General features: G+C 45.8%; 1 protein-coding gene across 7 annotated transcripts; it reads right to left on the bottom strand.

Moving 5' to 3' along the window:
* Nucleotides 1–675: 675 nt before the first annotated feature.
* MIS18BP1 (MIS18 binding protein 1) lies at nucleotides 676–27,344 on the bottom strand. 7 transcript variants are annotated; one of them, XM_053285401.1, is made up of 17 exons: nucleotides 27,221–27,344; nucleotides 24,756–25,342; nucleotides 23,154–23,279; nucleotides 20,976–21,460; nucleotides 19,767–19,852; nucleotides 17,845–17,975; nucleotides 16,375–16,465; nucleotides 14,564–14,733; nucleotides 9,294–9,460; nucleotides 8,278–8,380; nucleotides 6,681–7,560; nucleotides 6,080–6,246; nucleotides 5,134–5,282; nucleotides 4,122–4,264; nucleotides 2,587–2,671; nucleotides 1,482–1,542; nucleotides 676–1,068 (listed from the first exon to the last, which is right to left on the bottom strand). In XM_053285401.1, the coding sequence occupies exons 2-17, from the start codon at nucleotides 25,336–25,338 to the stop codon at nucleotides 977–979; spliced, it is 3,519 nt and encodes a 1,172-aa protein (XP_053141376.1). In that variant the 5' UTR covers nucleotides 25,339–25,342; nucleotides 27,221–27,344; the 3' UTR covers nucleotides 676–976. The 7 variants fall into 7 exon arrangements, 6 of the variants coding, with proteins under 6 accessions (XP_053141376.1, XP_053141371.1, XP_053141375.1 ...); XM_053285396.1 differs by having other exon boundaries at nucleotides 24,756–25,528; nucleotides 27,221–27,329; XM_053285400.1 differs by having other exon boundaries at nucleotides 8,278–8,376; nucleotides 9,365–9,460; nucleotides 24,756–25,528; nucleotides 27,221–27,329.

Below are 27,344 nucleotides of genomic sequence, written 5' to 3'. Positions count from 1 at the left end.
AATAGGCCCCTAACCCCTGCAGAGGTGGGATGTATTTGTAAGTCCAATGGTGGTCCACCCCTGACAATGGGGAACATGACCTTGATGAGAGTAAAAGACCAGATCAAGTATGTATTCATGCTCAAATGTTTTCATGGAGGGGTGGGGTCTATGGGGCACATTGGCATAGGGAGTGGAGCTTGCTAATGAGTTCTAGTTGCCCCTGTATGTGTACCATCTGATAAGGGCAGGAAGATACAGCCGAGTCGTGGCTTTGCTTCCTGTTTCTTGTGCAAGCTGCTGGTCACCCACAGAACCCAACAGATCAAAGAGCCCAAAGGTGGCAGATTTGGCCTGCTGGGAATTACTATCCCCCCAGACCTTAGGGAGGCAGAATCAATTGCAAAGTTGCACCTTCTACAAACATTTACACCAGCAGGATCAGGGAATGCTAACAAAAGTTTTGCTATCGGACAAGAAGAGCAAGAGAGGCTACTTTGTGGGAGACGCAATTGCAGAGAAAGTAACGAGAGCAAACAAAAGCAACCCTTGGCGGGCCGAAATGGGGGCCAATCAGATCTGCAGTATTGACTAAAAGTAAGGGAGATGGGGAGCCCATACTCCACTTCAGATGACTCCAGGAGCTCTCAAGCTGTGCAATGCCCACCCTAAGAAAGTATTAAACATTTTAAAAGGCACCATGAAACCAAGTTTAATACAAAAATCCATAAGCACTGTTCTTTGTTTAGGAAATTTAGACATCCTCTGATATTTATAAATTCCAACCCTTTGAGATTTATTGTGCATTAACTTTTAAAAAACATTTTGCTTAAAAAAAAAAAGTGCAGTCTTTTCCAGCTGATGCTTCTGTGTCCCCTTCCCCATAGGAAAGGTAGAATTTAATCAAGGGAGACCACAAGCAACAGGGACATGCCTGGGGCCATTGCAGAGGACTGAAGGTATGGCCTGACGATCCTGGTGCAATGCAGGAGGCTGCCTATGTGGAAAAATAGGGGTCCTCCTCTTCATCCGACTGGGCTCCCCCCTCCTCTTGGAAGAGTGTCCCCACTCCATCAACACTCCGTGCACCTGCAGGAGGAGGAATGAGAGTTGGGTGACTGGATGGGCTCAGCTTGAGTTCGGAGGTGGTCTTGTGGTCTTCCAGAACACAGCCATTGTATTTTCTTGGCAGGTCAGGGCTTTAACATCCCCATCCAGATTAGATTGCTCAAAGGCTCATGTTTCATCTCTCAACCCCAGCCCTACCCTGACGAGAAGGGTACTGAAGAAATGCACGGGGCGGGGGGGGGGGGAATCCCACTGCCCTTTCTAGAGCAGGGCTACTAAACTTCGGCCCTCCTGCAGACAACTCCCATCATCACCAACTATTGGCCACTGCGGCTCGGGGGGGGGGATGCTGGGAGCTGTGGTTGAAAAAGAGCTGGAGGGCTGCAGTTGAACAGAGACACTTTCACCAGTGAGCACCAACAAACAAATCTCACCTTCATTAAACATAAAGATGTTCATCCTGTGAGAGGTGGGAGTCGTGAACGTGGTCCCACTCTGAAGAAAAGAAGGGAAATATTAGTCCCTACACAGGCGCTGCGGAGAGAGAGGCACAGCAATATCTGGGTCGTCTAAGCAAGCCAAAAGGTCAAGATTACAAGAGCATCTCTCAGGTCTGTGAAATCCCCAAGTGACAAGAAATGCTCCCACACACAAAGATGGAACACTGTGACCCCGCCTGGGGCCAGTGTCAAGAGCCCTATTTGGACATTATGCTGCATGCATGTTCAGGTGTCTGTACACATGTACATGTTTGTGTGTGAATGACTTGTACATGCATTCATTTTAGAAGTGAATCCAGGCGCAGGCCATCTCAAATGCAGGGCACAGATAAGAGTATCGCTGCACCTGCATGAACATAATGTGTGAATGGCTGCACATGTGTACGCTACACAGATTGTACATGTGTGTGAATGGGGGTGTGCTTTAGAGATTAATTTGCAAGCTTTAATACTGGAATCAAGAAATTGCACTAGAGCCATTTTTCAAGCGGTCAAACAGCAGCATTAACCTGCCTTTTCTATATTTGTTAGGGAGAGAAACTGCAATTTTACGAGTTGCTTTTGAATATCACAGTGCTTGTGGGTCTCAAGTACCCTGGATGTTCACTAGATCAGCTGGCAAAGCTAAGAGAGAGTCAGCATGTGACAGTGGAGAGTGCAGGAACAAGATGCTCGAGGCTTTCCCTTCCATCAAGTTCTCTGTCTGATTATTTTTAGGGGAAAGTAAATATGCTTTTTTATTTAGCTTTTAGAGTGTTTAATGTGTGCTGCTGAATGGATTTTCGGACTGCTTTTATGAGTTGTGTGTCATTATTCGCCACTTTGAGAATCTTTTTGTGAGAGTGGTGGGATGGATGGATGGATGGATGTGTGTATGTATGAGTCACCATCTGATGGCTTAACATACTACACAGGATTGTCTGAGGGGATGTCCACTTCACTGAGCTCCTTGCAGAAAGGGCAGGAATTTTTAAAAGGTAGCAAGAAAAAAAGATAGAAGAGTCTTATTGGCCCAAGTCTGAATAAAGGGAGACATTACCGCTTTCCTCTTCACATTCTGCCACGTGCACGCCTTGCCTTTCATGTTCTTTTGCATACGGAAGACATGCTTGTCACAATCTTTCCTGGAATAGAAAGTATTTAACACACCCTTCTTAGGTTGATTTGGCAGCTACAACTTTGTGTGTGTGTGTGGTGGAATACAAATTTCATACAAATGGATAAGCTGACGATGCAATACACGTATTTAAGCTGACTCCCAAGTACTCCTTTAAGACCTTCAAATTTATTACGTAAAAACATATAATGCCTTGCAAAAAAGTTAAAAATGTTGTTAAAAGTATGTTAAAGACAAATGTACGTTTCGGCGTCGAACGCCAGCCTCAGTGTTCTTCTTCCATCTTCTGTGGATCACCTGCTTATAATGCTCACAGCTTTAATTACACAGACTCTGGCAATAATTCCAATCAAACAGATTAGGTAAACAGGTGTTCCTACATTATATACTCCTTAACTGCCAATATATTTTACGGTCTCCTTTAACTCTTCCCTGCCATTCTCTAGAGAGGCTATAGAGAGAGATAAACTCAAACCCAGTGTAAATGGCAGAGGAGTGTTAAAGGAGACTGTAAAATATATTGGCAATTAAGTATGTAATGTAGGAACACAGACAGACAGACAGCTGTATGAACTTGTTGCCCTTTATCTCTTGTCTTCTCCCCCCGCCCACCTGTTTCTCTCATCTGTTTGATTGAAATTATTGCCAGAGTGTGTGTAATTAAAGCTGTGAGCATTATAAGCAGGTGATCCACAAAAGAGGGAGGAACAACATCGAGGCTGCCGTTTGACGCCAAAACGTACGTTTGTCTTTAAATGCTTTTAACAACCTTTTTACAAGGTATTATCTTAAAAGAATACAAATTTAAGTAGAGTGGGAGAACTTCTGCCTATTCAAGAGGTTTAGATTTGCCCAGGTCATCTCTTTCTATTACTAACACAAAAAGCAAGAACAAAATGGCATTCTGGGCGTTTTCAAAAGGCTGCCGCTCTAGCTTCTGACTACCAGCAGGAAACCCGGAGGGAGCGTTGCCGAGAGGGAAGGCGAGAGGCCTAGAAGCAGAAGGTCCCCTTCCATTCCCTTCACTGGGATCCCTCTTAAAATTACTTCCTGCTTTTGCCCAGTGGTCAATTTTGTGTGTGCCCCTTTCTCCAACATCCCTCAGCCCTGTTCTCTCATCAGCCCTTCACCTTGTTATTCCCCCACCATCCTCTGCAGGACTTTTCAGCTTTAACATTACCTAAACTGTTGTGCCTGCTCATTAGACAAGTCTCCCCCTCCCCAATATAATTCCATGGTGCACCCCATGAGCTCAAGTTTGACTTCCCACTCCCGACTACAGGGACCTGGAGGAACTTGGCCTTTGGGAGTGAGGCTGTACTTTGTAGCCGACTGTGACGGGGATTCCTGCCTGCAACCTTGGAGAAGCTGCTGCCAGTCTGTGTAGACAATGCTGAGCGAGATGGAGCCATGGCTGGACTCTGTAGAAGGCCGCTTCTGATGTTCCTAACACCCACCTGTCCAGGGACTCCAGCATGCCAGGGCTGATATGCTCACACTGGGGGGTCTTTACCCAGGGAAAGATGGCAGACGAGGGTGTGATGGGGTGGTTGCCTTTCAGCTGGAAGATATCCTCTTGGTCTGTATGGAACTGTGGTAACTACAGATCACAGCCTAGTTAGTCCCAGAAGGACAAGTGCACTAGATACATGTTCCCCATCCAAAGACAGTTGCTATAAACATTCCATGGTCCTTCTAGCACAGTTTTGATTGGGGTGACCTGGTGTTACAAAATGTCCACAAACACTTGAACTGCTCAGGGACAAAGCAGACAGCAGTAGACTGCTCTCAGCTAGGTGGTGTGAGAGAAGCCTGGCATTCAGTTCTCACACAGGCCTTTTGAAGAGGAAGAGCCGTATAGGTAAGCCAAGGGTTGGCAACGTCAGCAAGAGGAGAGTCCAGGGGGTATGGCGCATGTAAGGGGCACAAAATGCGGAAGCAAGTGGAGAGAAGGTAAGGTGGAACTGACAGAAGCAGAGGAAGAGAGGACTGAATAATAGGCGGGAGGCTGTAGGAAAACATCACAGTGTCAAGGACCAGAGAAGCTGCATGGTAGTGATGGGGGTGAGGAGGATTCTAGGAAGGCTGGAAGGCTTCAAGGCGCCTGCAATGCCCTGAGCTACTCCCAATGAATGAAGCCCTCCTCAAACACACAGCAAGCTGCAGGTCTAGACACAGAGGTCAGGATCCCACAGGGTACCTCAAAGTCCTTGGGAACATCCAAAGCAGTGGCCTTTGAAGTCAAGATGTGTGCCGCTACCAAACCTGCCCAAAGAGGCAGCTACTACCCTGAGCTTTGGAGTGCTTCTGAAGTCCAGCATGAGATTAAAGATGAGCTCTCTTCCCTATCTGAAGCTGAGGAGGTGGAGGAGGAAGATGGTGCTTCTCCCCGCCGCCATCCTAAGCTTCAGAGGCACTGACCCAGAAAGACCTTCTTGTTGGAAGGAATGCAACAAGCTCCACACTTACTCTTGTGTTCCTGTTCTGCATGGGGGTTGAAGCAAAGATGTCATCATGGTTGTCCTTGGGCATCTGTTCAAGGAAGTCTCTCATCTGCTGCTTTCTCTTCAACGTTCCCACCTTTGCAACAATTGCCACAGGTTGCTTTGTCCCCTCCTCTGTTAACAAGCACGGCAGATGAACATTGCTGTCCACTGTGCAGACCATTTTGGAGATTCTCATTTCCCAGGACAAACTTACAGCTAAAGTCACTGGGGTTTGCCATCCAAGGACCTTAAATTCCTGCTTTTGGATGTATTTTGCTCTATCTCATCATTGTACCTGAACCTAATCCAAACTATTCTGTCTCTGCAAACAAAGACATACAAATGGTCTTATCCTTCTATTGTTCTGGTTGCTTCTTCCACAGGTTTTCCTTCCTGAAGCTTTCAAACAATATCTGGTACCTAATTCTTGTTAAATGCCAGTGTCTTAAAAATTAGTTCTCCATCTTAAAATGGTCAGAGACAATCCATGCTTAATTGAGGTGCTCCCCCACCAACAACTGGGGGCCAACAGCTGGATTTTTGCAGAGGGCCTATCTGGACCTGTGTCCTCCCAAGAACAGAACAAACAGACAGTCAGACAGAGGGCTGACTCCCACGATCGTGTGGGAGGAAAAACCCATCAGTTGGTGAGGCTAGTTGACATTGGTAATCTTAGATTTGATCCAGGGTGGAAGAAGTGCTATGGCGTCTGTGCCAACTGACTAGGATTGCTCCGCCCACATGATCACTTCCTGGTTCTCTGACCAGGATTTTAGCCACCCATATGATCCATTTTCAGGAGCACACATGGCTTTTGCATCTCAGCTGGAAGCTTCTCCAACTGATTTCTGATCATGAGAATCAGCCCAGAGACTGGAAACTTGCCTTGCCTAGCATGGAGAAAGGTAGGCATAAAGCAGATCCTGTACCTTTTTTCTTCTTTTTGCCAGATTGGTTGATCCTCTTTGGAGCACACCTTCTGTCTTCCTGCTCTGCCATGTACCTTTGCTGGCACTCTTCAGCAGTTCGTGTCCCCACAGTCTTGGCTACATCCATCCAGAAACCACTTTTGTGTTTAGGAAAAGAAGCGACAGCCCTGCAAGAACAAAGGATTTAATCAAGGGCAAGCATATCACTATCTGACTCTGTATCAACAGGACACCAGGAACCATACAGAACTTTGAAGTGGCACAATACCTGAATAGGGGCTTGCAGTCTACATTAAGTGGATCAGAAAGTAAGGGAGAAGGGGTCAGGAATTTCTAGTGAGTATGGTAAGTGAGCTGTGGGGAGGGGGCAGAACAGAAGTGTCATAATGGAAGATCGCACCACCCCAAATGAACTGGTGCAAATGGTGTGTGCAAAGGACTTTGTAAACGATAGAAATGCTAACTCATAATGAGGGGTTAGCAGGTTTTATTATCCTTGCAGTGGAAGAGCCCCAAAAGTCACAACTGTAAAGAGTCTCCTGGGCCTCCACCTCACAGCAGAGGGGATGCAGCTCTGATGCTATCAAGCAGTATCACTTGCCTGTGTAGCTTCTGAAGTTCCTTCTCAGTCCAGTTTTCGTTAACATCTGGAAGAGAGTCCAAGACTTTCCATGCTTGTCTGTTGCCAGGGGTCTTCCCTGCCATGGCGGAGGTCTTTGCATCATTGGAAACTTGGCCACTGGCTCTTTTGGTCACTAATTTTAACTTTTCTTCTCTTTGTTGAGACTCTTCAGTACTCACTTCACTGTCTGACTCCGGTTCAATGATGTGCTTTTGGGTCCCCCGGAGTGTCCTTTGCCTATCCCACCTCCCAAGTCCAGAAGAACCAGTAGCCAAGTTAGAAGAAGAAGAAGGGTTCGGAGTGGGTTGCTCCTCCAATGTGCCATTCTGGTCAGAGTGAGCAGCCTTCATCTGCCTGCTGTGAGAAAGAGGAGTTGGAGGATTCCCTGGATTCCTTCTGGGCTCAGACAACCACTTCCTTGCATCACTTGATTTCCTCTTGAAAGAGGGCAGGGTTTTCCTCTTAATACAAGGGACATCTTCACTCGATTCGTCTTCATCGGTGCTTTCCACAACTGGCTTGCTTTGGCAGACTTGTTTCAGCGACCCTAAAGGGTATTTGAGATCTGCTGGTTCTTTGTCAGCCAAGGTTGTTCTATATCCATTCATTTTGGGTCTCTGCTTTGGGACAGTCTGCTCAGCTGGCTTTCTTTCAGACTTGCTTCTATGCTTGGCAATCTTTTCACATAGCTTTTTATGGTTCAGTGGTGTCAAAGTAACAACAGCCTGTTTCTTGTAAATGTCATCAATAATAAATTCATGGTTGCTTTCTTCAGAGCTAGAGACAAAATGCCGTGGTTTTCTCTTATCCCCAGGCTCAATTTCTTTTGTGACATTCTGGGGTCTCTGACTAGTTCTTCCTAGGGAAAAAGAGATGCATTCTCCATCAGCTTGCATAATCTCAGATTTGGAATGTGACCTCAAAAATCTTAGTCCAAACTCTAGTAAACTGGAAGTAAGTTATACACCTCTCTAAGGAGAGTTAGCGATCAGCAATTTACTACTGATAAAGCCGAGCACAGAACTACAGGTCTAGCCTTCTGGCAGCCCAGCAGTCTCACTCACCACTGCTCCAGAGCAGAAACAAAATGGACAAAACCCTTGGCACTCTGCCTATTAAAAAACCCAACGAAGTAAATATTTAATCACCACTAAGGCCTCCAAGAAATGCATCTGTGCAATTTTTTTAAACAATAGGTTTGGGGGAGAGGTACTAAAGGCCATCAACCCCCTTCATCAATACTGCCAAACACACGCAATCACACACACACGCCCCACTTGTAGAGTGGGCTAGTTCTTCTTGAGAATTACTCAAAAGGTAAGCCACATGCAAACCATGCTCCACGCCTCCTCCCTGCTGCCAGGGTAACGAGCCAATCTGGCCTGGGGAAAACTCCCTCCTGACTTCCGGAACAAAAGTCCCTGAGCATGAGCAAGATCCGAGCTCCACGGCATCTCCTTTCAGAAAAACCCGACTGGGCTTGAGCAGACCCACTCTTGTCCTACTGAGGTTTTTACAACTAATGCTTTTGAAGCAACAACTCCAAGGACAAAATGAAACGGAAAAATCTTTTTACCTTTAACTCTGCTTGCAGGTGTTTCTTCAGCAGCCTTGGAGTCACCATTTTCCTTTGGGGAACTGAAATGTTTCCTGTTCCAAGGCCGTGCACTGCTTACTGTCTTGAAAACAAAGCACACATGCATAAGTGAATGCGGCCCTGTAGCTTACTTGGACAATGCCAATGAATGCAATGCAGTGTGCTTTTAGCTGTGCCAGGACCTGCTATATTCATATATCCATGCATAGCTAGTTAATCCAAATGTTAAGCAATTTGACCTCACATAAGACCCAAGTAGCTAAAATTTTAATTGGCGATAACACCACGAGACAGCATTAGGATATGGTGGCAAGATCTGATTGTGAATTTTACTCCTATACCAGAGGGACCATAAGCAGTCTCTCCACAAGCAGAGACTGGAGGAATCACTCAAGTGTATTGCCTGCCTTTCTTCCCCACGCAAGTGGGTACACACGAACACATTCACACACCTGCACACATTCACTGTGTTCCCTTTAATTTTTTTCATCTACATGCATAATGAATTTTGTTCTGGGAGGCAGTATCAAGGCAGTGATTCAACCTGAGCAGGATCTAAAAATTAACTGAGCAGACATAAAAAAACACACACACCAAAAACCTATGTGCGTGTACACAGGTACACATCTTAGAGGGAATACTGACTCCTCCCCAGAATTAGCACAAGTAGGAAAATAACTAGCATGTTACATTTGAAGTTCATGTCCCCCAATCTGTCAGGATTTCAAAACCCACAGAATTAATCTGAGAGGAACATAGGAAGCGGCCTTCTACTGAGTCAGACCATTGGTGCATCTAGTTCAGGCTTGTCTACACTGACTGGAACAGGGGCTTTCCAGGGATTCAGGCAGAGGTTGCTGACACGGCTTGAACCTGGGACCTTCAGAGTGCTAAGCAGATGGTCTACCACTGAGCTATGATTTGATCCCCAGCTCCACTGTCAGAACCTCCATCCATGTGAAAAAGTGAAGGTGTAGGGAAACACAAACTCTTACAGAAGACAAGTAGTTGGTGCCCCCTTTGTTGACAGAGACATTCAGTGCATCATCCACATATATCCGCTCACCGCACCAGAACTGCATGGGTGGCTTAACACACCGACCACTACGGGTGACACTTGCATCAGGTTCATTCTGCAAAGGGAGTGCTTTTGGCTGCACACCTATCAAGACAAGAAGTTCCCTTCAGTAACAGGCAGCAACCACCACATAACAGGGAGCTGGACTGTAAGCACCAACATGAAGAATCCAGCAAGAAAAACAGGTTGCTTATCTGTAACTTAGGATCTGGAGGTGATCCATTGTCATTCATGAGAAATGGGTTACTGTGCCTGCACAGGGACCTTCTGGATGGATTAATTAGCTCCTCTCTGGCCCCACTCCCTGCCGTGCATGTGCTCAGTGCGTTCCTTTTCTTGGCAGTCAGGCGCCATTTTAATTCAGTTTCTTGCAGAGCACCTGATGCTCAGACATTCTTTGAAGTGTCCAAGTAACTGTCCATACAGGTAAGTCATCTTCCAGTTTTACAATGCTGCAGCAGGGAGCTACAGGTGGGGCTCATGAATGGCAACGGATCACCTCCAGATCATGTTACAGGTAAGCAACCTGTTCATCTGGAAGTGATCTGCTGCCATCATGAGAAATGGGTGACTAACCAACTCTCCCCCCCCCACCATGGTGGAGGGTGCAGCCGTTCCACCCACTAATCTAGAACTCTCTTCAGTACCTCTCTTCCAAATTTGGCTTCAGCAGCCATGTGTAAGTCTATGGCATCATGCTTTATGAAAGGCATATGTGTAGTCCAAGTGGCAGCTGCACACAGGTCCTTAAAATAGAGACCAGATAAGTGAGCAGCCGAAGTAGTGTATGCTCTCGTGGAGTGTGTTTTCACCACCTTTAGAGGTTGCCGGATCTGAAACTTGTATGTCAAGAAAATATTGATCTGAAACTTGTTTGTCAACTAACCAATAAGATAGTCTTTGTTTCAATACTGGCATGCCTTTATTTTTGCTTCTGAGTAGTACAAAGAGCAGCTTTATACATGGAAAGTCTTTTGTTCTTTTCAAGTAGAAGAAGGCAACAGCGGACATCCAATGAATGCAAAGTTTGTTCCAGGCATGTCTCAGGTTCTTCGAAAAATGATGAAAGTACAGTATTTTGATTCAAGTGAAAATCTGATGCCACCTTGGGTAAGAAAGATGGGTCAGTACGCATAACCACCTTGTTAGGGAAGAATTGCATATACGGTGCATCCACCCTTAAAGCGGCAATTTCACTAACATGATGGTTAGCAGTTATGGCGACGAGAAAAGCAGTTTTCAGCATCAAATAAGGCAAACATGCCTCAGTTGGAAGCATGTTTGTAGACAGTTGGAAAGAGTTGGAAGACTATACTGAAGAGCAGACACATCTTGGGGAGGTGAGCAAGCTTTTCTAAGCATCTAGCCCTTCCCCCCTTCAAACCAACTAACAGGAGGAGTTGGTTTCTCTTTAAGGGATAAGTCCTAGTCTGTGTGTTTGTTGTTTGTCCCTGCAAGGGTTAGAATTTGCAAGGGTTAGCTAACTCCGGTGTTTGTTGTTTGTCCCTGCAAGGGTTAGAATTTGCAAGGGTTAGCTAACTCCGGTGTTTATCCCTGCAAGGGTTAGAATTTGCAAGGGTTAGCTAACTCCAGTGTTTGTTGATTGTCCCTGCCTGGAGTGGGTGGAGTCAGCTAGGGCTGGGGGAGGCCCCACATTCCTTTGACTCACATCCTGTGTCAGCTGGAAGACTACTCTCTACATCAGAGGTTTAGGGCCGAGAGCATATGAAACGTTGGTGCCGGGAGGAGAGGTTTAGATGTGTTAAGCACTGGGATACATTTTGGGGTAAGCAAGGCCTGTACAAAAGGGATAAGGCTGCTGGCACTTAAAATCAAAAAGGTTGCAGAGCAGCTTTTAAAATGACGCCTGAGGAACAGCTGATGGGAGCTGGGAAGTATCCCGTTCGGCAAAAGCCATCCTTTAAAGTGCGAGGGTGCAAAGGATTCAGATAAAACAGAAGGGGACAGAGCAGTACCGCATAAAGAGCAGATGGGAGACTGTGTCAGCTGGTCAAAGCATCAAAAGAAAGATAGCATACATCAGGGGAGAGAGTCAGTGTATAGGTGCTTATATGGCAATGCCAGAAGCCTCCGAGCCAAAATGGGTGAGCTGGAGTGCTTGGTTGCTAATGCAGAAAGAGATATAGTGGGCATAACAGAAACATGGTGGAACAGTGAGAGCCAGTGGGACACTGTTAGCCCTGGATATAAACTCTACAGAAAGGACAGGGAGGGGCGCCTTGGAGGTGGAGTAGCACTGTATGTTAAAGAAGGCATAGAATCTAACAAGCTAGAAAACCCAGGTGGACTGGAGTCCTCCACAGAAACCCTGTGGGTGACTATACAAGGCCTGAATGGCAACGTGCTACTGGAGACGTGCTGTTACCCTCCTGATCAAAACGCTGACAGTGACTGGGAGTTGCAGCAGGAAATCAGGGAGGCGTCAAGGAGAGGTAGGGCTGTAATCATGGGTGACTTCAATTACCCACACATAGACTAGGTAAATTCACAGTCAGGTCATGACAAAGAGGTCAAATTTCTAGATACGCTAAATGACTGTGCCCTAGAACAGTTGGTCTTGGAACCAACCAGAGAGAAGGCAACCTTGGACTTAATTCTGAGTGGCACCCAGGACCTGGTGTGTGATATCAGTGTCATCGACTCTTTAGGGAACAGTGACCATAGTGCCATCAAATTCAGCATACATGTGGGGAGAGAATCACCAAGGAATTCTAACACAGACATTTTGAATTTCAGAAGATGAAACCTCTCTAAAATGAGGAGTATGGTGAAAAGGAAGCTGAAAGGGAAAATCAGGAGAGTCACTTCGCTCCAGAGTGCATGGAGTTTACTCAAAATCACAGTACTTGAAGCCCAGTTAGACAGTATACCCAAAAAGAGGAAAGGTACCACTAAGTCCAGGAAGATGCCAGCATGGCTAATGGGTACTGTCAAGGAAGCCATAAAAGGGAAGAATACTTCCTTCCGAAATTGGAAGGCCTGTCCAAATGAAGAGAACAGAAAGGAACACAAACTCTGGCAAAAGAAATGCAAGGCAACAATAAGGGAGGCGAAAAGAGAATTTGAGGAACATTTAGCTAAAAACATCAAGGGGGACAACAAAAACTTCTTTAAATACATCAGAAGCAGGAAACCTGCCAGGGAGGCAGTTGGACCATTAGACAATGAGGGAGTGAAAGGGATTAAGGAGGTTATGGAGGTTGCAGAGAAGCTAAATGAGTTCTTTGCGTCCGTCTTCACAGGCTGCATAATTTGCGTGTATAGATAATCTTGCAGTTGTTATTATTATTTATTTCATTTCTATACCGCCCTTCCAAAAATGGCTCAGGGCAGTTTACACAGAGAAATAATAAAGTTGAGAGAACGCAGCATCCAAAAATGTCCAGCTTTCTCCCTTCTTTATTGGAAAGGGTTGAACAATGGTGGTCCGATTTAGACGAGGCCGCACATTCTATTACTAAACAGTTCGGAGTAAGGTAAGCATTCTCCTCCTCTTGGATATGGTAAAAAAAAACCTCTAAATGTTTGAAAGTCGGGGTAGAAGTTTGCAAGACTTCCCACACTGTTTTGGCTGCTTTAGAAATCACTGGTAACATGGGCATGGTAACAGGTTGTGTCGATTGCACTGAGGCCATGGTTCTGTAAACAGGGTCCTCAAGGTCTGGAGTCGGTTGCTGAATCATTTTAGTGTAAGATTTCAATTCCTGGTTAGGTGAGGTGCAAGGTTTGGGGGGTACATCCGAGGGTGGATCTGAAGGATGCTCTGGAATTCCCCCTTCACCATCAGTGGCTGGTTCTGGCAAATCAGAGGAATTGTAAGAGTCATCGGATGGTATAGGAACCACTTCTGGAACAGATGGTGGAGGTGGGTGTGAGCAATCTCCAGCAGGTGGTGGTATAATCAGACATTGAGAGCAACATTTGAAAGTAGTCTTTTCTCTTTCCGCTCCCTCCATTCTACTGGCAAAACCATAGAATTCCAAACAAACAAGTCCGACGTCCAGAAACCAAAGAATAGTTTAACTCACAGTCCATAGTCCAAAACACAGTCAAATCCAATTGAATAATGCTTTCTTTTCTAATTACTGTGGAGCAATAACCTGAAGGTCTCAATGCATCAGTGGTTGAACAGAAACTGAATTAAAATGGCGCCCCACTGCCAAGAAAAGGAAGGCACTGAGCATGTGCACGGCAGGGAGGGGCAACAGAGATGAGCTCCAGCATCCAGAAGGTCCCTGCGCAGGCACAGTAACCTATTTCTCATTATGACAACGGATCACTTCCAGATCTTGTTAGCAACCCTTTCCAGTCAATCCCTTCCTTTTACAAGACTCATAATGCAGATGAAATATTTACTTCTACATTTAAATAAGTGTCATGTATAATTATGTTCCAGAACTCTCATCAACCACCTGATTCATTCAAGATGACTTCAGGCACAGGAATCTGACATGGCTACTCTGGGCTTATTTAAAGTGAGTAACTCAAGAGGACCTTTCCCAGGAACATTCATCTCCTTCACAACTCATGGAATGTAGCCTCCCCATCACTGCACAGAGCTAACAAGCTGCCTCTGCATTTAACTTGGGCAAACCTGGGCAAATGCGGTGCTCACTAGAGATGTGCACGGAACTGAGTGGGGGTGGCTCGAGCGGGGCTGCACTTAACCCTCCCTCCCGCCAGCGCTCGGTTTTGGTAAAAGCCCTCGGGGTGGTAGTGTACCTCCCTGCCACCCCTTCCTTCTCTTTGGCCGGAAGTATTGGGCGTACGTGTGCACGTTGCACACTTGTCAGATGTGCACACGTGCACATCCCTAATGCCCGCTGAAGTTCAGAAAGAAGTTTTGAGAATGGTTTCACAGAGAATGGTTGCATAGCCACTTATGTAAACAGACAACCCACACTCTTTTGGAACATATACAAAACCTGTCAGCCAAAAATTGTGAGAGAAGATGGCAGCACCTGGGTCGTTTTAAGTGTAAGTGCTGATACCTGCTGAAGCCAAGGAGCAACGTGTTCAATGCCCCTTTGCATTGTTTTCAGATCACCACCACGTAGTTTTATCATAATAATGTAAAGATCAAGCATACTGGGAAATGAGCAGAGAAGGAAGAACCATAGTGCTACCACAGTTCCCCAAGTCAGGATGACAGAAGAACACACCTACCCTGTTTTTCATTACTGCGCACTGCCAATACCTCATAAGTGGTGTTTTTTGTTTGAGATTTCCTCCCAACATTTTCCAGCAGATCTTCCAGGTTGTCTGACCCCTCTGTTTCCACAGAATCCATTTTTCCAGTGCTGCCCTCTCTTGAATGGGAGGCTCTTTGCTCCTTCCTGGTATTTAGAGGATTCCGTGAGAAGCAGAGTTAGTAACCAGAATCAACCAGCAGGACTTTCCATGAACCCAAACCTTTGTCTGCAGAACACCCAGAGAGTCACACCACCAATGACTTGGCAGCTGCACAAGTGCTGTCCTCCACCTGATTTCCTGGAGGGCTTCCTGACTAACACCTCAGTGCCTGAGCAGAGCTGGTTCCTCCTTCCCACCAAGGAGCGGAGCATGCAGTTTTTTCTCCACAGCTTCCTAGGGTTGCCAGACAGGGGTAGGACTGCCATCTGGAAAAAGAGAACAGGTCTCCTCTACCGGTAGTTACTAACCACTGGTCTGCAGACCACTAGCAGTTTGTCAGGGTCCTGCAAGTAGTCTGTGGGGGGAAGACAGAGAGGTTGTTCTCACAACCAGCCCTAGATGCGTAGGGCGGTGTTGGCCCATGTAGGGCTGGTAGTGAGAACTGCTGGGATTGGGGCTGACCCTGGAGCTCCTCTGCTGATGAGCTCGGGTTTTGTACCTGGGCTAAAAGTGAGGTAGAAGGGTGAGCACAGGCCTTCTTACCTCACTGCCTGGTCATGTAAAAGCTCGGGCTGCCAGCAGCCTGAACTTCCATAGAGCCGGGGGGCCTGGCATTGGGGTAACCCCTAGTGCGCCACACTCCTCACTCAGTGCATTGTGGGATCCTGGAGGATGCAGCCAGGCTTTCCCCGTCCTCCCTGCTGCTCCGGCAGCACTTGGGGCAGCAGTCACCCGGGTGTGCAATGTGACGAGGCTGCAAGTGGTGAGAATCGTGGGGGGTAGGGGGGGAATGCAGGTCAGCTCCTGCCTTTCCCCCAGCCCCAGCAGCTAAGGTCATGTGAATGGCCTTTCTGTTTGATAATAAATAGCCATTGGGTACTGCTATGTCTATTGCAGGTAAATGTACTGTGATGTGTGCAATAGATTTGTGAGTGAGCATAATAAATCATTGGAAATAGCTGCATTTTTAATATGCCTTGATATACATGGTGGTCCACAAAAGCGATGATGACAATGTGGCTGTCCACATAAAGGAAAAGGTTGGGAAATGCTGTCCTAGACCTTTAAAAGATGCACAGAAGAGGGGTTTGCAGAAGGTGCAGCATTTCTTCTTCCTGCCTGACAAGCTGCCCCTGCTAACATTACCTGTTCTGTGCACCTTTTAAAAAGGTATAGGAGACCTCTCCTCTTTTCCATTTGGCAGCCCTAGATAGGGGTCTTCTCCAGCCCTGCCCATGGATGTCAGAGGCTGAACCTGGGACCTTCGACTCACGCGAAGCATGCAGTCTACCACTGAGCTATGACCGCAACCTGTAGAGGGGCAGGATATTGAGACTGTTCCTGCTGGGATGGGATCCAGGATTGTGGGATGGACTTGGTAACAGTACATTTGAGCTGCAAGAGGAGGGGGCTGTCATCAGATATAACATCTCCGCACTCCAGTTATTGGAGGGGCAGTCACTACTCAGAGCCACATATTTTAAAAAACCAACAGCATAGGTAAAATTTGCTAAGATTTCCCCCCAGCTCCTTTCCTACATGCTCCCCAGGAGACTCGGAAATTGTTACTAAACAATTACCTCCTTGACAATGATTAGTGAACACAAAAACCGGTTTTCATTTACCTCCTCAGAGAACGAAGTAAATAATCAACATGCATTTTCCAGTTCTTTGGAATTCCAGACCCAAACCTCTTTATGAACATAGCAGGTATTCCTGTTTGAAACAAGGTGCAGCATGTGGGCAACTGTTATACCAAAAAACAACATTTAAATAATAATAATAAATAATTTAAAAAGCAGAAAAATGCAGTTCCAGGAGAAGGAAACATACTGGAAACACCAAAGATGAGTGCCAAGACAGCAAGGGGGTCAGAAAGGCCATGCTGGACCGGGCCCAAGGCTTCTCCAGGCCAGCATTTTGGTCTCCACAGCAGCCAACAAACAGGATACGAGCCACCGACCCGCTTCTGCCATTGCTCCCCTGCAGCTGGTATTGAGAGCCATCCAGACTCTGAACTTGGAGGTAGCATGTAGCCATGATGACTAGCAGTCACCGAGAGAACTGTCTTCCATGAATGTGTCTGAGCTATTTTAAAGCCATCAGCCATTACTATATCTTTGCAGCAAATTCCATACATCAATTATGTTCTGTGCAACCAAGTACTCCCTTTGTCAGGCTTGGATAACCTGCTAATCAGTTTCACTGGAGGAAGAGTACCCATTTTGGCATGCTTTGGGGAACTAGAAAGTGCTTATTTGGATTATTTTTCCAATTATTTTAATGAGTCAGCCTTTAGAATAAGTATTGGGTAGCATAAATGTAACATTTAATGGAAACAAAAATGTCTATTTTAAACTGCAACTTGAAACCGCTTAATAGTTTGTGATACAGCACCTTGTATATTTTGTACTTTCATGTGCTGTGCACCCACACTCGGTGGGGACTCCTGCAGCCCAGATGAAGGGATTTCCGTACTGCTGGCACAGACACACGGCTAACTGCAACAGTCAAAGGCTATTTCACTGCTTGCCGTCCTCAGGAGAGGAAGCTAGAGGAGAGCCACACATACACACAGCTGGTAGGTTCCACCCAAGACCTTCAAGCAGCCTGAATGGTTAGATTGCCACCCATAGCTGTGCGTAGCATGTACAGCACCACCACCACTAGCAGACACTTGCATGCTTAAGTCTGCCGAGCTGCTGATGGCACCCAGAGCAGGACAAAGTCTGCCACTGAATACAACGGTACTTGAGGTTAAACATGTTGCTACAGGGGGACAGCTGACACCTGTGGTAGGCCAGATAAGCAATAGTGCAGCTCAGGTGGATAAGAGAGGTCAGCATCCCCGGAGAGGGCAGGAGAAGTCTTTCCAGGAGGCCCATGTGAATTCCTCATTAGCCACACTTGGATGTTGCTTTATACATGGGTATGTGTGTACACACACACTCACACTCTACTGTACATGCATTCATTTTAAAAGTGAACCTGGGTATAAGTTCCCTCAAACACAAGCTCCACTGAACACAACATATGAACAGGGCTGTCGTCATGCTCTGTTTTCTCACAGGAGTCAAACTGTCACATTCTCTTACCTTCTTTCTTCATAGTTGTGGCATCTATCTGCCCTTCCAACATGTAAACACTTCCAGAAACAGTTTTCACTTGGTTGTGTGCTATTCGTGCCACAATGGCATTGCTATGCCAATAGATATTCTTCATGTCTCTAGAGTGAAAGAGGAAGGGAAAAGGAAACTACAAAACTGAAAAAGCTTAGGTGAAGAGGTGGGTTTTCAAATGCTTTTTAAAAATGGTCAGAAATGGGGAGGGCTGTATTTCAGTAGGGAGCACATTCCACAATCTCGGGGCAGCAACCAAGAAGGCCCATCCCTGTGTGGCCACCAGCCAAGCTGGCAGCAACTGGAGACAGACCTCTCCAGACGACCTCAATGGGCGGTAGTGCTCATAATGAAGACAACGTTCTCTTAAATTTATTTATTGTTGCAAATACCCAGGGCTCAAGCCATTTAGGGCTTTATAGGTTATAACCAGCACTTTGTATTTCGCCTGGGAACCTATTGGCAGCCAGTGTCAGCAAAAGAGTGATATGGTCTCTCCGAGATGACCCAGAGACCAACTTGGCCGCCGCATAGTGCATTGCAGAAGTCAAATCTGGAGGTTACCAGCATAAGCCCCTCTGGCCACCACCTCAACTTGAGATACCAGGGAGAGGTGTGGATCCAGAAGTACTCCCAGACTGCATGCCTGTTCCTTTTGGGGAAGTGTGACCCCATCTAGAACAGGTAGATCAAAATAGTTTCTGGAGTTCTGACCCCGCACAATATGTACCTCCATCTTATCTGGATTCTTATCTGAAGTCACTACTTTTTGTTTATAATTAAGAAAATACAAAGAAGTAAATCGTTTTCTGCACAAAACAAAATCCAGACCAGAAAGAACAATTAATGCTAGATGACTAGGGAAGACAAAGTTAGGAAATTCAAGTTTACGGTTATACAGTATGTATATGTAACTTCTGACAGAAATCTTGCAAACAAGAAAAGTGAAATGCTGGATTAGATTAAAAACTTTGACATACTTCTTGTGGTATAGAGAAAATAGAGAGAAGCTCTGAAACTATGGAAATGAGAGATATGTTCTTCTGATATTGGGAAAGAAATAAAGGGCTATATTTGGATTTATGTTATGTTAATCTGTACTAGAGTCTCTGCTGAAATAAATAATAGCTATCTTCAGTTAACGATTAAATTATATTGGGGAAAAGAATATTAAATCTGAAAAGCCTTGTTATTAAAAGTATTCCTATTTTCCTATATATTATTTTATATTCAAGATCAGAGAGCCCTCATTAGGATGCATTGCCAATTACATACATTGATTTTAACTTGCTAACTGTATGCTTTGATCTATGAACTGATATTTAGCTATGTACATGAACTGAATTCTCTTGCTTCTAAGATCTCCTTTTGTATTCTGTTATCCATATATCAAAAGCATATATAGATAACAGAATACAAAAGGAAATCTTAGAAGCAAGAGAATTCAGTTCATGTACATAGCTAAGTATCAGTCCCACATTCCATACACCACAATTGTTACAATGTAAAGCAAATCCCCCAGATGTGAGGCTTATAAAGTGTAGGCCAGAAAGTGCAGAGGAACTTGGAAAACTAGTCTCCCTAGAAGTGTCACATACCGTATGAAGAGACCACTGACTTCCCTTGGCAAAGCAGCACTGCCTAATGTTGCCTCCTCTCACCCTGAGAGACGACCAGACTCTTTTCTGGAGTGTTTGCCTTCTGTCTGCAGCGCTCACCATTGCAAATTTCACACAAAATCATGTGTGTTTTAGCAGGTATGCCTCTGTGGGAATTTAGGAACTGTTCCCTGCCCTCCAAACTTAAACAAAGAAGAAACTCCACACTTTCAGTTCAGACATTGCAGTACAAGACAGGCAAAAATATTTTAACATAGATCAAAAACTAAAGTTGCTTGCCTCCGTATTCCTTCCACGCACACGGCTGTATTGTTGTTGATCACCCTGATTCTCCAACCACTGAGGTATATTAGCTGCTGCTGTTCCTTTGCAGGCCAAAACAGGAAAGTCATTAAGGCATACAATTATTTCTATCACCACTAAAAACATGGTTTGATTACCCAGAACCCTGGGGGTGGGGGCCCCTGTGCGTGTAATTGCAAAAGCGTGAATACTAAATGCAGGATGGAGAAGTGGCATCACTCACTGCCTGCATGCCATGGGATCTAAATTCAGACATGTCAGTGCCTCGTGCTTAGGACCAAAGCACAGAATCTCCATTTTCTCTTTTTGATCATGCATTTGGGGTTGGTGTGTAAAGCATTATTGTATGCTGCATGCGAGGTCATGGCACATAAGTGGTGTAAACACACCGGCCATAGCACCACAGAACTGTGAGCCACAGTCCCCAGTGAACAACAGACCCCGGGAGATTTCGTGTGATGCCACTTCCCCATCCTGCCCTCTAAAGTTAGATGGCAGGACCATGGAGAGCAAGGGGGGTCACCACCAGATAACCAAGTGCACTCCCACTCCAACAAGAATCAGGTTGCCATGTGCACAGTCACTGCAGTGCCTCCCCCCAAATATGATGCGGCCTTGCATTATGCAGAAGACTGCCTGTGTAGCTTACTCATTGTCCACACCAGGCCTCTGAAGTTAGTGGACAAGACCCTGTACAGCGCCTCTATAGCATGGTTTCTAATTCTCTATTCTGCCATGAGAGCCACGGATGCTTCCGCTTAAAGGAAGAAAGAACTCGGTGTGTAACTTTCATACTGCCACAGGGTAGGGGGAGATGTGGTGAAAGCTCTATGCATGGCTATGAGCCAGTCCAGCAGAGGCCAGTTAGCCTAGCTAGAGAAACAAAGGAATTATTAGCTGTGCTTTCTCCCTCTCTCACGTGTAGGGGTGGGGGAGAGGCTGACAAGAGTGGAGAAAGACAACTGGCCACAACACAAAGCTGTGGCTTCATAGTACACCCAAGAGTAGCCTGTGTGGTACTTCACTGAAGGAATAGAAGCCAAGGATGTTAATCAACCACGTAACCTGGATGAGTCAGGCCACTAGCCAAGACTTCCAGACCTTCCAGTTCTTAGTAATCCATGCAAACTGAAGCAAACATCACTGGTGAAAGAAAACAATTTAGAACAGGGGACACCCTCCTACCTCCTCATTTTCATCATTGCTTGGCTCGGTGTGACGTGTGTCCAAGGGCACCTTGGAAGTGGTCCCTGGTGGTTTTTGCTTCCTGGGTATGTGAACCCTTGGAGTAGCAAATACAATATCACACAAATTCTGGGAAGCCTTCTGGGGCCCAGCTCCCAACACTTCCTGCCCTCTCTGGCCTGGTTTTGGGCTGCCCTGAGGCATTGCCTGTCGTCCTTGGGTTTGGGGTTCAGGTGCCATTTCTTCCAAGGGTTCTCTGGATTTAGCAAGATCAAAGCTCATGTCTGTGGCATTAACCAGAGTGTCAAGAGTCTCATTATCCAATTCAGCAGGTTCCACAAGAAATTCATAATCCTGACTGACAGTATATGGACACACTTCATCAAGACCATTTAACTTTTTGGCTGAATCGGATGCTGTTAAAGGATGCTTCACTTCAGACAATGGAGGGGCATTTTCCTTGGTTGGGCAAGATGATGAATCTACTGCAGAGAAGACAAGAACAGCTCGACCTATAACTGCAATTCACTGTTATTTAGTATGCATTTCTACTACTTTTGTTTCCTAAAATCGTTCAGTTTGCTTTAATCAATACAGATGTCTCTCCAAAGGAAGCAAACTAAAGACAATAGCTTTCCTGTATTGGACAACCTCCATCCTATCAGATTCTAGACTAGCAATTCCTGAACTATGTACTCAAGCCATAAGAGGAGCTATAGAGTACCCTGAAAAGTTAGCTACTGTGTGGCAGGCAGCCATCACTCTGGGCCCATCTGAGCAGTGAAGCCCCATGAAGCTCTGACCTCTCTCCAACCCCCTATCATTTTGTACACAGCCCCAAACGTACATCTCTGGGCAGCTTACAACATAACAAAAATTAACACATCCAATTTTAAAGCCACAATTCTAGTTATAAAGCTTGGGTGAATAAATGTATCTTTAAAAACTATCAGAGATGGGGAGGCTCTTATTTCAGCAGGGAGTGCATTCCAAGGTTTCAGGGTGGCAACAGAGAAGGCCCATCAGATAAGCCTTTGAAGGGAGGGAGTGAGGACATACCAAGATTCCCTGATGTAGCTCAAGCTACAGCTGCCAGGAGTTGAGCAGAAAGAGAAATTTCAGAACCATCAACACCACCCAGGGCACATCCCTGACTAAGCAAAGAGATAGGGGCAGGACCCAGGAGTCAACATCCTGACTAATGAAGCATTAGCATAGCAGGAGCAATTGACTAACTCAGCATCAGCACTTGCATAGGGGAATGATTTTCATGACCTCCTTCTTCCCTGGACGTTCTCGGTGTCACCCCGAAATATGAGGTTGCACAGCCCTCAAGCGCATATTTTCAGGTGACCCAGAGGACATACGGGGGAAGGCGATTGTCAAAATCTGCCCCCCAAATTTTGGTGTTGGATTGGTCAGGAACTCATCCACAACACAAGGTCATCTCACGAAGCACCAACACTTTGTCAGTCAAGATGTTGACCGCTATTAGCTGGGCTAATCTATAGCTGCAAGAAGTATGCCTGCACAACATTCTGGAAACAAATGAAGAATAAAGATAACTCGAATACGAGAATGAAATATGCCTCCAGGGGTAATCCCAAGGAGGAAAAATTGAACCAACAATTTGGGGATTTGGAGTAAATCTTCCAAAGCATTCCATTCTTTAAAGTGGAGTTGGACAATAACTAAGAGAGCGCCTTCTTCTACATGATCCCCACCACACGTTAAGGTCATCTGAGGAGGTCCGTCTCCAGTTGCCACCGGTTCATCTGGTGGCGACACAGAGGCGGGCCTTCTCTGTAGCTGCTCCTGGGCTGTGGAATGCACTCCCAGCAGAAATTCGTAATTTGAGATCATTGCCATCCTTCAGGAGAGCCCTTAAAACGTACCTCTTTGGCCTGGCCTTCCAGAGTTTTAAATCATTAATTGTTTTAAACTGTTTTAAACTGTTGCCCTGATTTTCAGGGCTTTTAGCTGTTTTATTGGTTTTATTGTGTCTTAATCGTTTGATTTTAATTGTTAATTTGTTTTAATTGTTTTTGTCATGTTGTGAACCGCCCTAAGCCATTTTGGAATGGCAGTATATAAATCTAATAAATAAATAAATAAATAAATAACTCCACAGTGCATGTCAGAGCTTGTGGGCAGTCCAGCACATGCAGGGAGGAGTACCTCTTTGCAACCGTGTCTGATGCATCTTCTGCTTTATGCGCAAGAAGAACTTTTGAGGAGATTCTGAAACCAGAGGGCTGATTGCTGTTGAATACACATTTTCATTTGTTGCAATATGATTTGGAACTGAAATGGGGGAGAAAAAAGACAGTTATGTCAGGTTCACAAACCCAGGGATAGAAAGCTAACACAAGTGGATCTCCACACGCATGGAACTAGAGCGTGCAAATGCATTCCACAAGGCTCCTAGTTTAAATTTGCTCAGTAATATACAATTCTAGGAGTGGCAACTATTCACCGAGGAAACTCAGACTTCAGGAACTCCATGAAACATAGTTTGAAAACCCCCGCCCTGCTAAATTAAATTAAATTAAATTAAGTTATAATTTAATTGATCAAAGCCATTATTGTACTGCTGGCCGATGCTCTTTACATGCATACTATTGCTGGCAGCCCCTGAATCAGCCTCCATGAGCCTCCATAGACGTAAGTTTTGGGTGCTATAAAAATATGCTGAATAAATAAATAAATAATAAAAATAAATGAGTGGCAACTGCTGTTGCCCAAAGGTGGCCAGAGATGAATCCCTCAACCTGGGGATAAAGCACACACGAGACTTATTCTGGCATGACAGGAATGTCGTGGCAGCCCCTGGTGGTGCAGTGGTAAAACTGCCACCCTGTAACCAGAAGGTTACAAGTTCGATCCTGACCAGGGGCTCAAGGTTGACTCAGCCTTCCATCCTTCCGAGGTCGGTAAAAGGAGTACCCAGAATGTTGGGGGCAATATGCTAAATCATTGTAAACCGCTTAGAGAGCTTCCAGCTATAGAGCGGTATATAAATGTAAGTGCTATTGCTATTGCTATGTGCAAGGTGCAAAGAAAAAGAGGGAGCAAACTACAAATGACGAGAACCGAGGAAAGCAGATAGAAAGCAAGAGAAGAACGTTGGCTTACCAACTGAAGGCACATCGACAATTCTAGAACAAAGTACTACTTTACAGCTGGTTAGGTAGGAACAGAGGAAGCTGCCATCTACGGAGTCATACCATAGGTCCATCTAGCTCAGTATTGTCTACAGAGTGCTCCCATTTTAAAAAAACTAGGGTGGACCCTGTTTAGCAAAGGGGACAATCCATGCTTGCTAGCACAAGACCAGTTCTCCTCTCCTCTCCAGAAGCAGACTGGACAATTACTTCTATCCTTGCGGTGGGCGGGGGGCATTCCCCAAGAAAGAGAGGGAGGAGAATTGGCCTTGCAGTAGCAAGCATGGATTGTCTCCTTTGATAAACAGGGTCCACCCTGTTGTTTTTTTTAAATGGGAGCACTGTAAGATTCCCCTTAGGGAATGAGGCTCTTCTGGGAAGAGCATCTGCATGCTTGCATGCAGAAAGTTCCCTCTCTGGCATCTCCTGCCTGCAACCTTGGAGAAGCTGCTGCCACTCTGAGCAGACAATACAGAACTAGATGGACCAATGGTCTGACTTTGTGCAAGGCTGCTTCCTATGAAAGGTAAAGCCATACTTGCAACTGTAACGCAAAGCACCAAGATGTGGCATTTCAGTTAAGCAATGTTTTCTTGAAGGAAACTCTAAGACGAACCTCTTACTTCATTGACCTCTTCAGGAGGCTCTGCCATCATCTTTTCCCTTTGCATATTGGGTTCAGCAATGGATTTTTTGTCTTGACTGCCCAAAAATTCTGGGTGCCTCTCAGGAGTAAGAATGTAATCTGTGGTGCTGTTTGTATCTAATAATTTCATTTCTAGTGGCTTGTTCTCCTGTTTGATGAGAGCTGTCCTGGTTTTCATTCTTGAGAAGATCTTTGCAGGAGATTCAATGGATAATGGTTCACCAGCTTTACGTTTCAGTAAAGCACTCCTTGTCAGTGGCATAACTTCCTCTTTTGGCCAAGAGGAGAGCAGCCCCGATCTTTCTTCAGAAGCTGGCTTTATCTCGCTGAGGTCAAGGAAGTCTTTAGTATGAGTGCTACCAGCTATTAAAGTGGACTGGAAAATGTTCTCACTTTTAGTGTCTTTTCCTAAACAAATTTTTCCACAAGCAAAAATCACTGAAGGAAGCACAGTCTCTTTTACAGCAGAAACAGAATTCACTTGAAATTTCACAAAATCCTTTACAGGTGTTCCTCCAGGTATGTTACTCAGTAGAACAGATTTAAAGGGCATCCTTCTGGGAGAAGGAAGTGGAGACTTTGAAATCCTTTGATCTTTTAAAGGTGTAGTAACCATCTTGACAAAATGTATTATTCCTTTTTGCTCCAACAACAAATTCATTAAGATAACCTTATTTACATATCTTTTTAAATTATAAAACAAATGGACTAGGATGTAAAAATGTCAATTCTTCACATCTTAGCTAGAAAAAAAAACACAACATTAATATTTTTGTTTTCATATAAAGTGATGCAAGAAAGAGTAACATTTTTGTACAATACCCACCAGCCCATATTGGTTCCGATCTAAATTGCAAAAGAAGAAGAAGAAGAAGAAGAAGAAGAAGAAGAAGAAGAAGAAGAAGAAGTATCTTCACATGATTGGATGACTGCAATTGGTTAAAACATGCTTAGAACTGCAGCAGCACCTTTTAAGTTAAAGTTGTGGGCACTCTAACCATTCACCATGTAAGTGAGGCAAGCACTTCAAGGAACATGTTGTGACCAGTGCCCAGTTGCTTGTGACCACAGCATAGTAGAAGAGCAGAGTATCCGCTGTGCATACAGAAGGTCCCCGTACTGAGCTAGATGGATGACTTGTGACTCTCATCAGAAACAGATAGTTTGTAGGTTTTGTTTTTTTTAAAGAGTTGCGTGAGCATACACAACTCACAAGGTGGCAGTTGAGAATGCTGTGTTTTTATACATATCTCACTCAAATACAGTGTCATGATACACTTTAAAACTATTTTAAAATGGGGGAAGTTGCACCATCTGGCAACACTTCAAAGGGACCCAAGGCCAACAATAACGGAATATCCCCCATATCAAGAGAAAACACAAACACGTTGAATAATCAGTGTTCCATGCGTTTCTGGTCCTGTGGGAGTCAGCATGACATGTTCCCCTTTATTTTATTTATTTATTTTTTACATTTCTATACCGCCTTTCGTTAAAAAACAACCCCAAGGCGGATCTTCTCCTCAGGGGATGGAGCCGCTCTGGGAAGAGCAGAAGGTTCCAAGTTCATTCCCTGGCAGCATCTCCAAGTTAGGGCTGAGAGAGACTCCTGCCTGCAACCTTGGAGAGGCCGCTGCCAGTCTGGGTGGACAATACTGAGCAAGATGGACCAATGGTCTGACTCAGTATATGGCAGCTAACTATGTTCTAGGTTTTCCATTTCCATACACACACCACACACCACTTATGCTCAAGATAGCACACACATCAACAAGATACAAGCAATCACCAAGCCATGAAAACTCAGCCTGAGAGGCAACATATACATGCAACCTTTCAACAAAGGCAGTGGAAGGTCTGCAAACCAAGTCCTGTGAGGAACGGGCGAGGGATCTGGGCAGGTGGAGCCTGGAGGAGAGAAGGCGAAGGGCGGGGGGGGGGGGGCAGGGGGATCCCTCTTCTTCAAACCTCGGAGGGGCTGTTGCTCCGGAGGGCAGGGCTAAGAGCCAATCGGCTGAGGTTACCAGGGAGCAGATGCAGGCTAGCTGTGGGGGAGGATTTCCTAACGATAAAAACTGTTGGGCAGTGGAACGGCCTGCCTCATGCAGTGGTGGGCTCTCCTTCGCTGGGGAATTTCACACACGGCCGAAAGGGGACGCCCATCTGCCAGGGCTGCCTGCGACCGCAGTTTCCTGCTCCGCGGAGGGGGTCGGACTAGATTAGGACCTCTAGGGTAGTGGGTCGCCTAGATGACCTCTAGGGTGCCTTCTGGCTCTCAAAGTCGGCGGCGCTTCTTGCCAGGGACGGGGGCCCGTGGCCCGCCCCCACCTCCGGTTCCGTTTCCGGAAGCGGGGGGCGCTGTGTAGCTTGGGGCCACCCCGACCCCCTCCCCGGGGCCTTTCCCCCCGCGCCGCTGCCGCCTCGCCTCCCCTCACCTTTCCACCGCCTCAGCCGCCCCATTGCTTCCCAGCGACCCCCGCGCGAGGCGAACGCGGGCTCCGCCGACGCCAACTGCTAGGCACTTTCGAACATCCCGCGCGCCGCCGCTGATTGGCCGCC

This window comes from Hemicordylus capensis, chromosome 1 (assembly GCF_027244095.1).
Source record: "Hemicordylus capensis ecotype Gifberg chromosome 1, rHemCap1.1.pri, whole genome shotgun sequence".
NCBI lineage: Eukaryota > Metazoa > Chordata > Lepidosauria > Squamata > Cordylidae > Hemicordylus > Hemicordylus capensis.
This window is presented reverse-complemented; position numbering and strand designations above follow the sequence as displayed.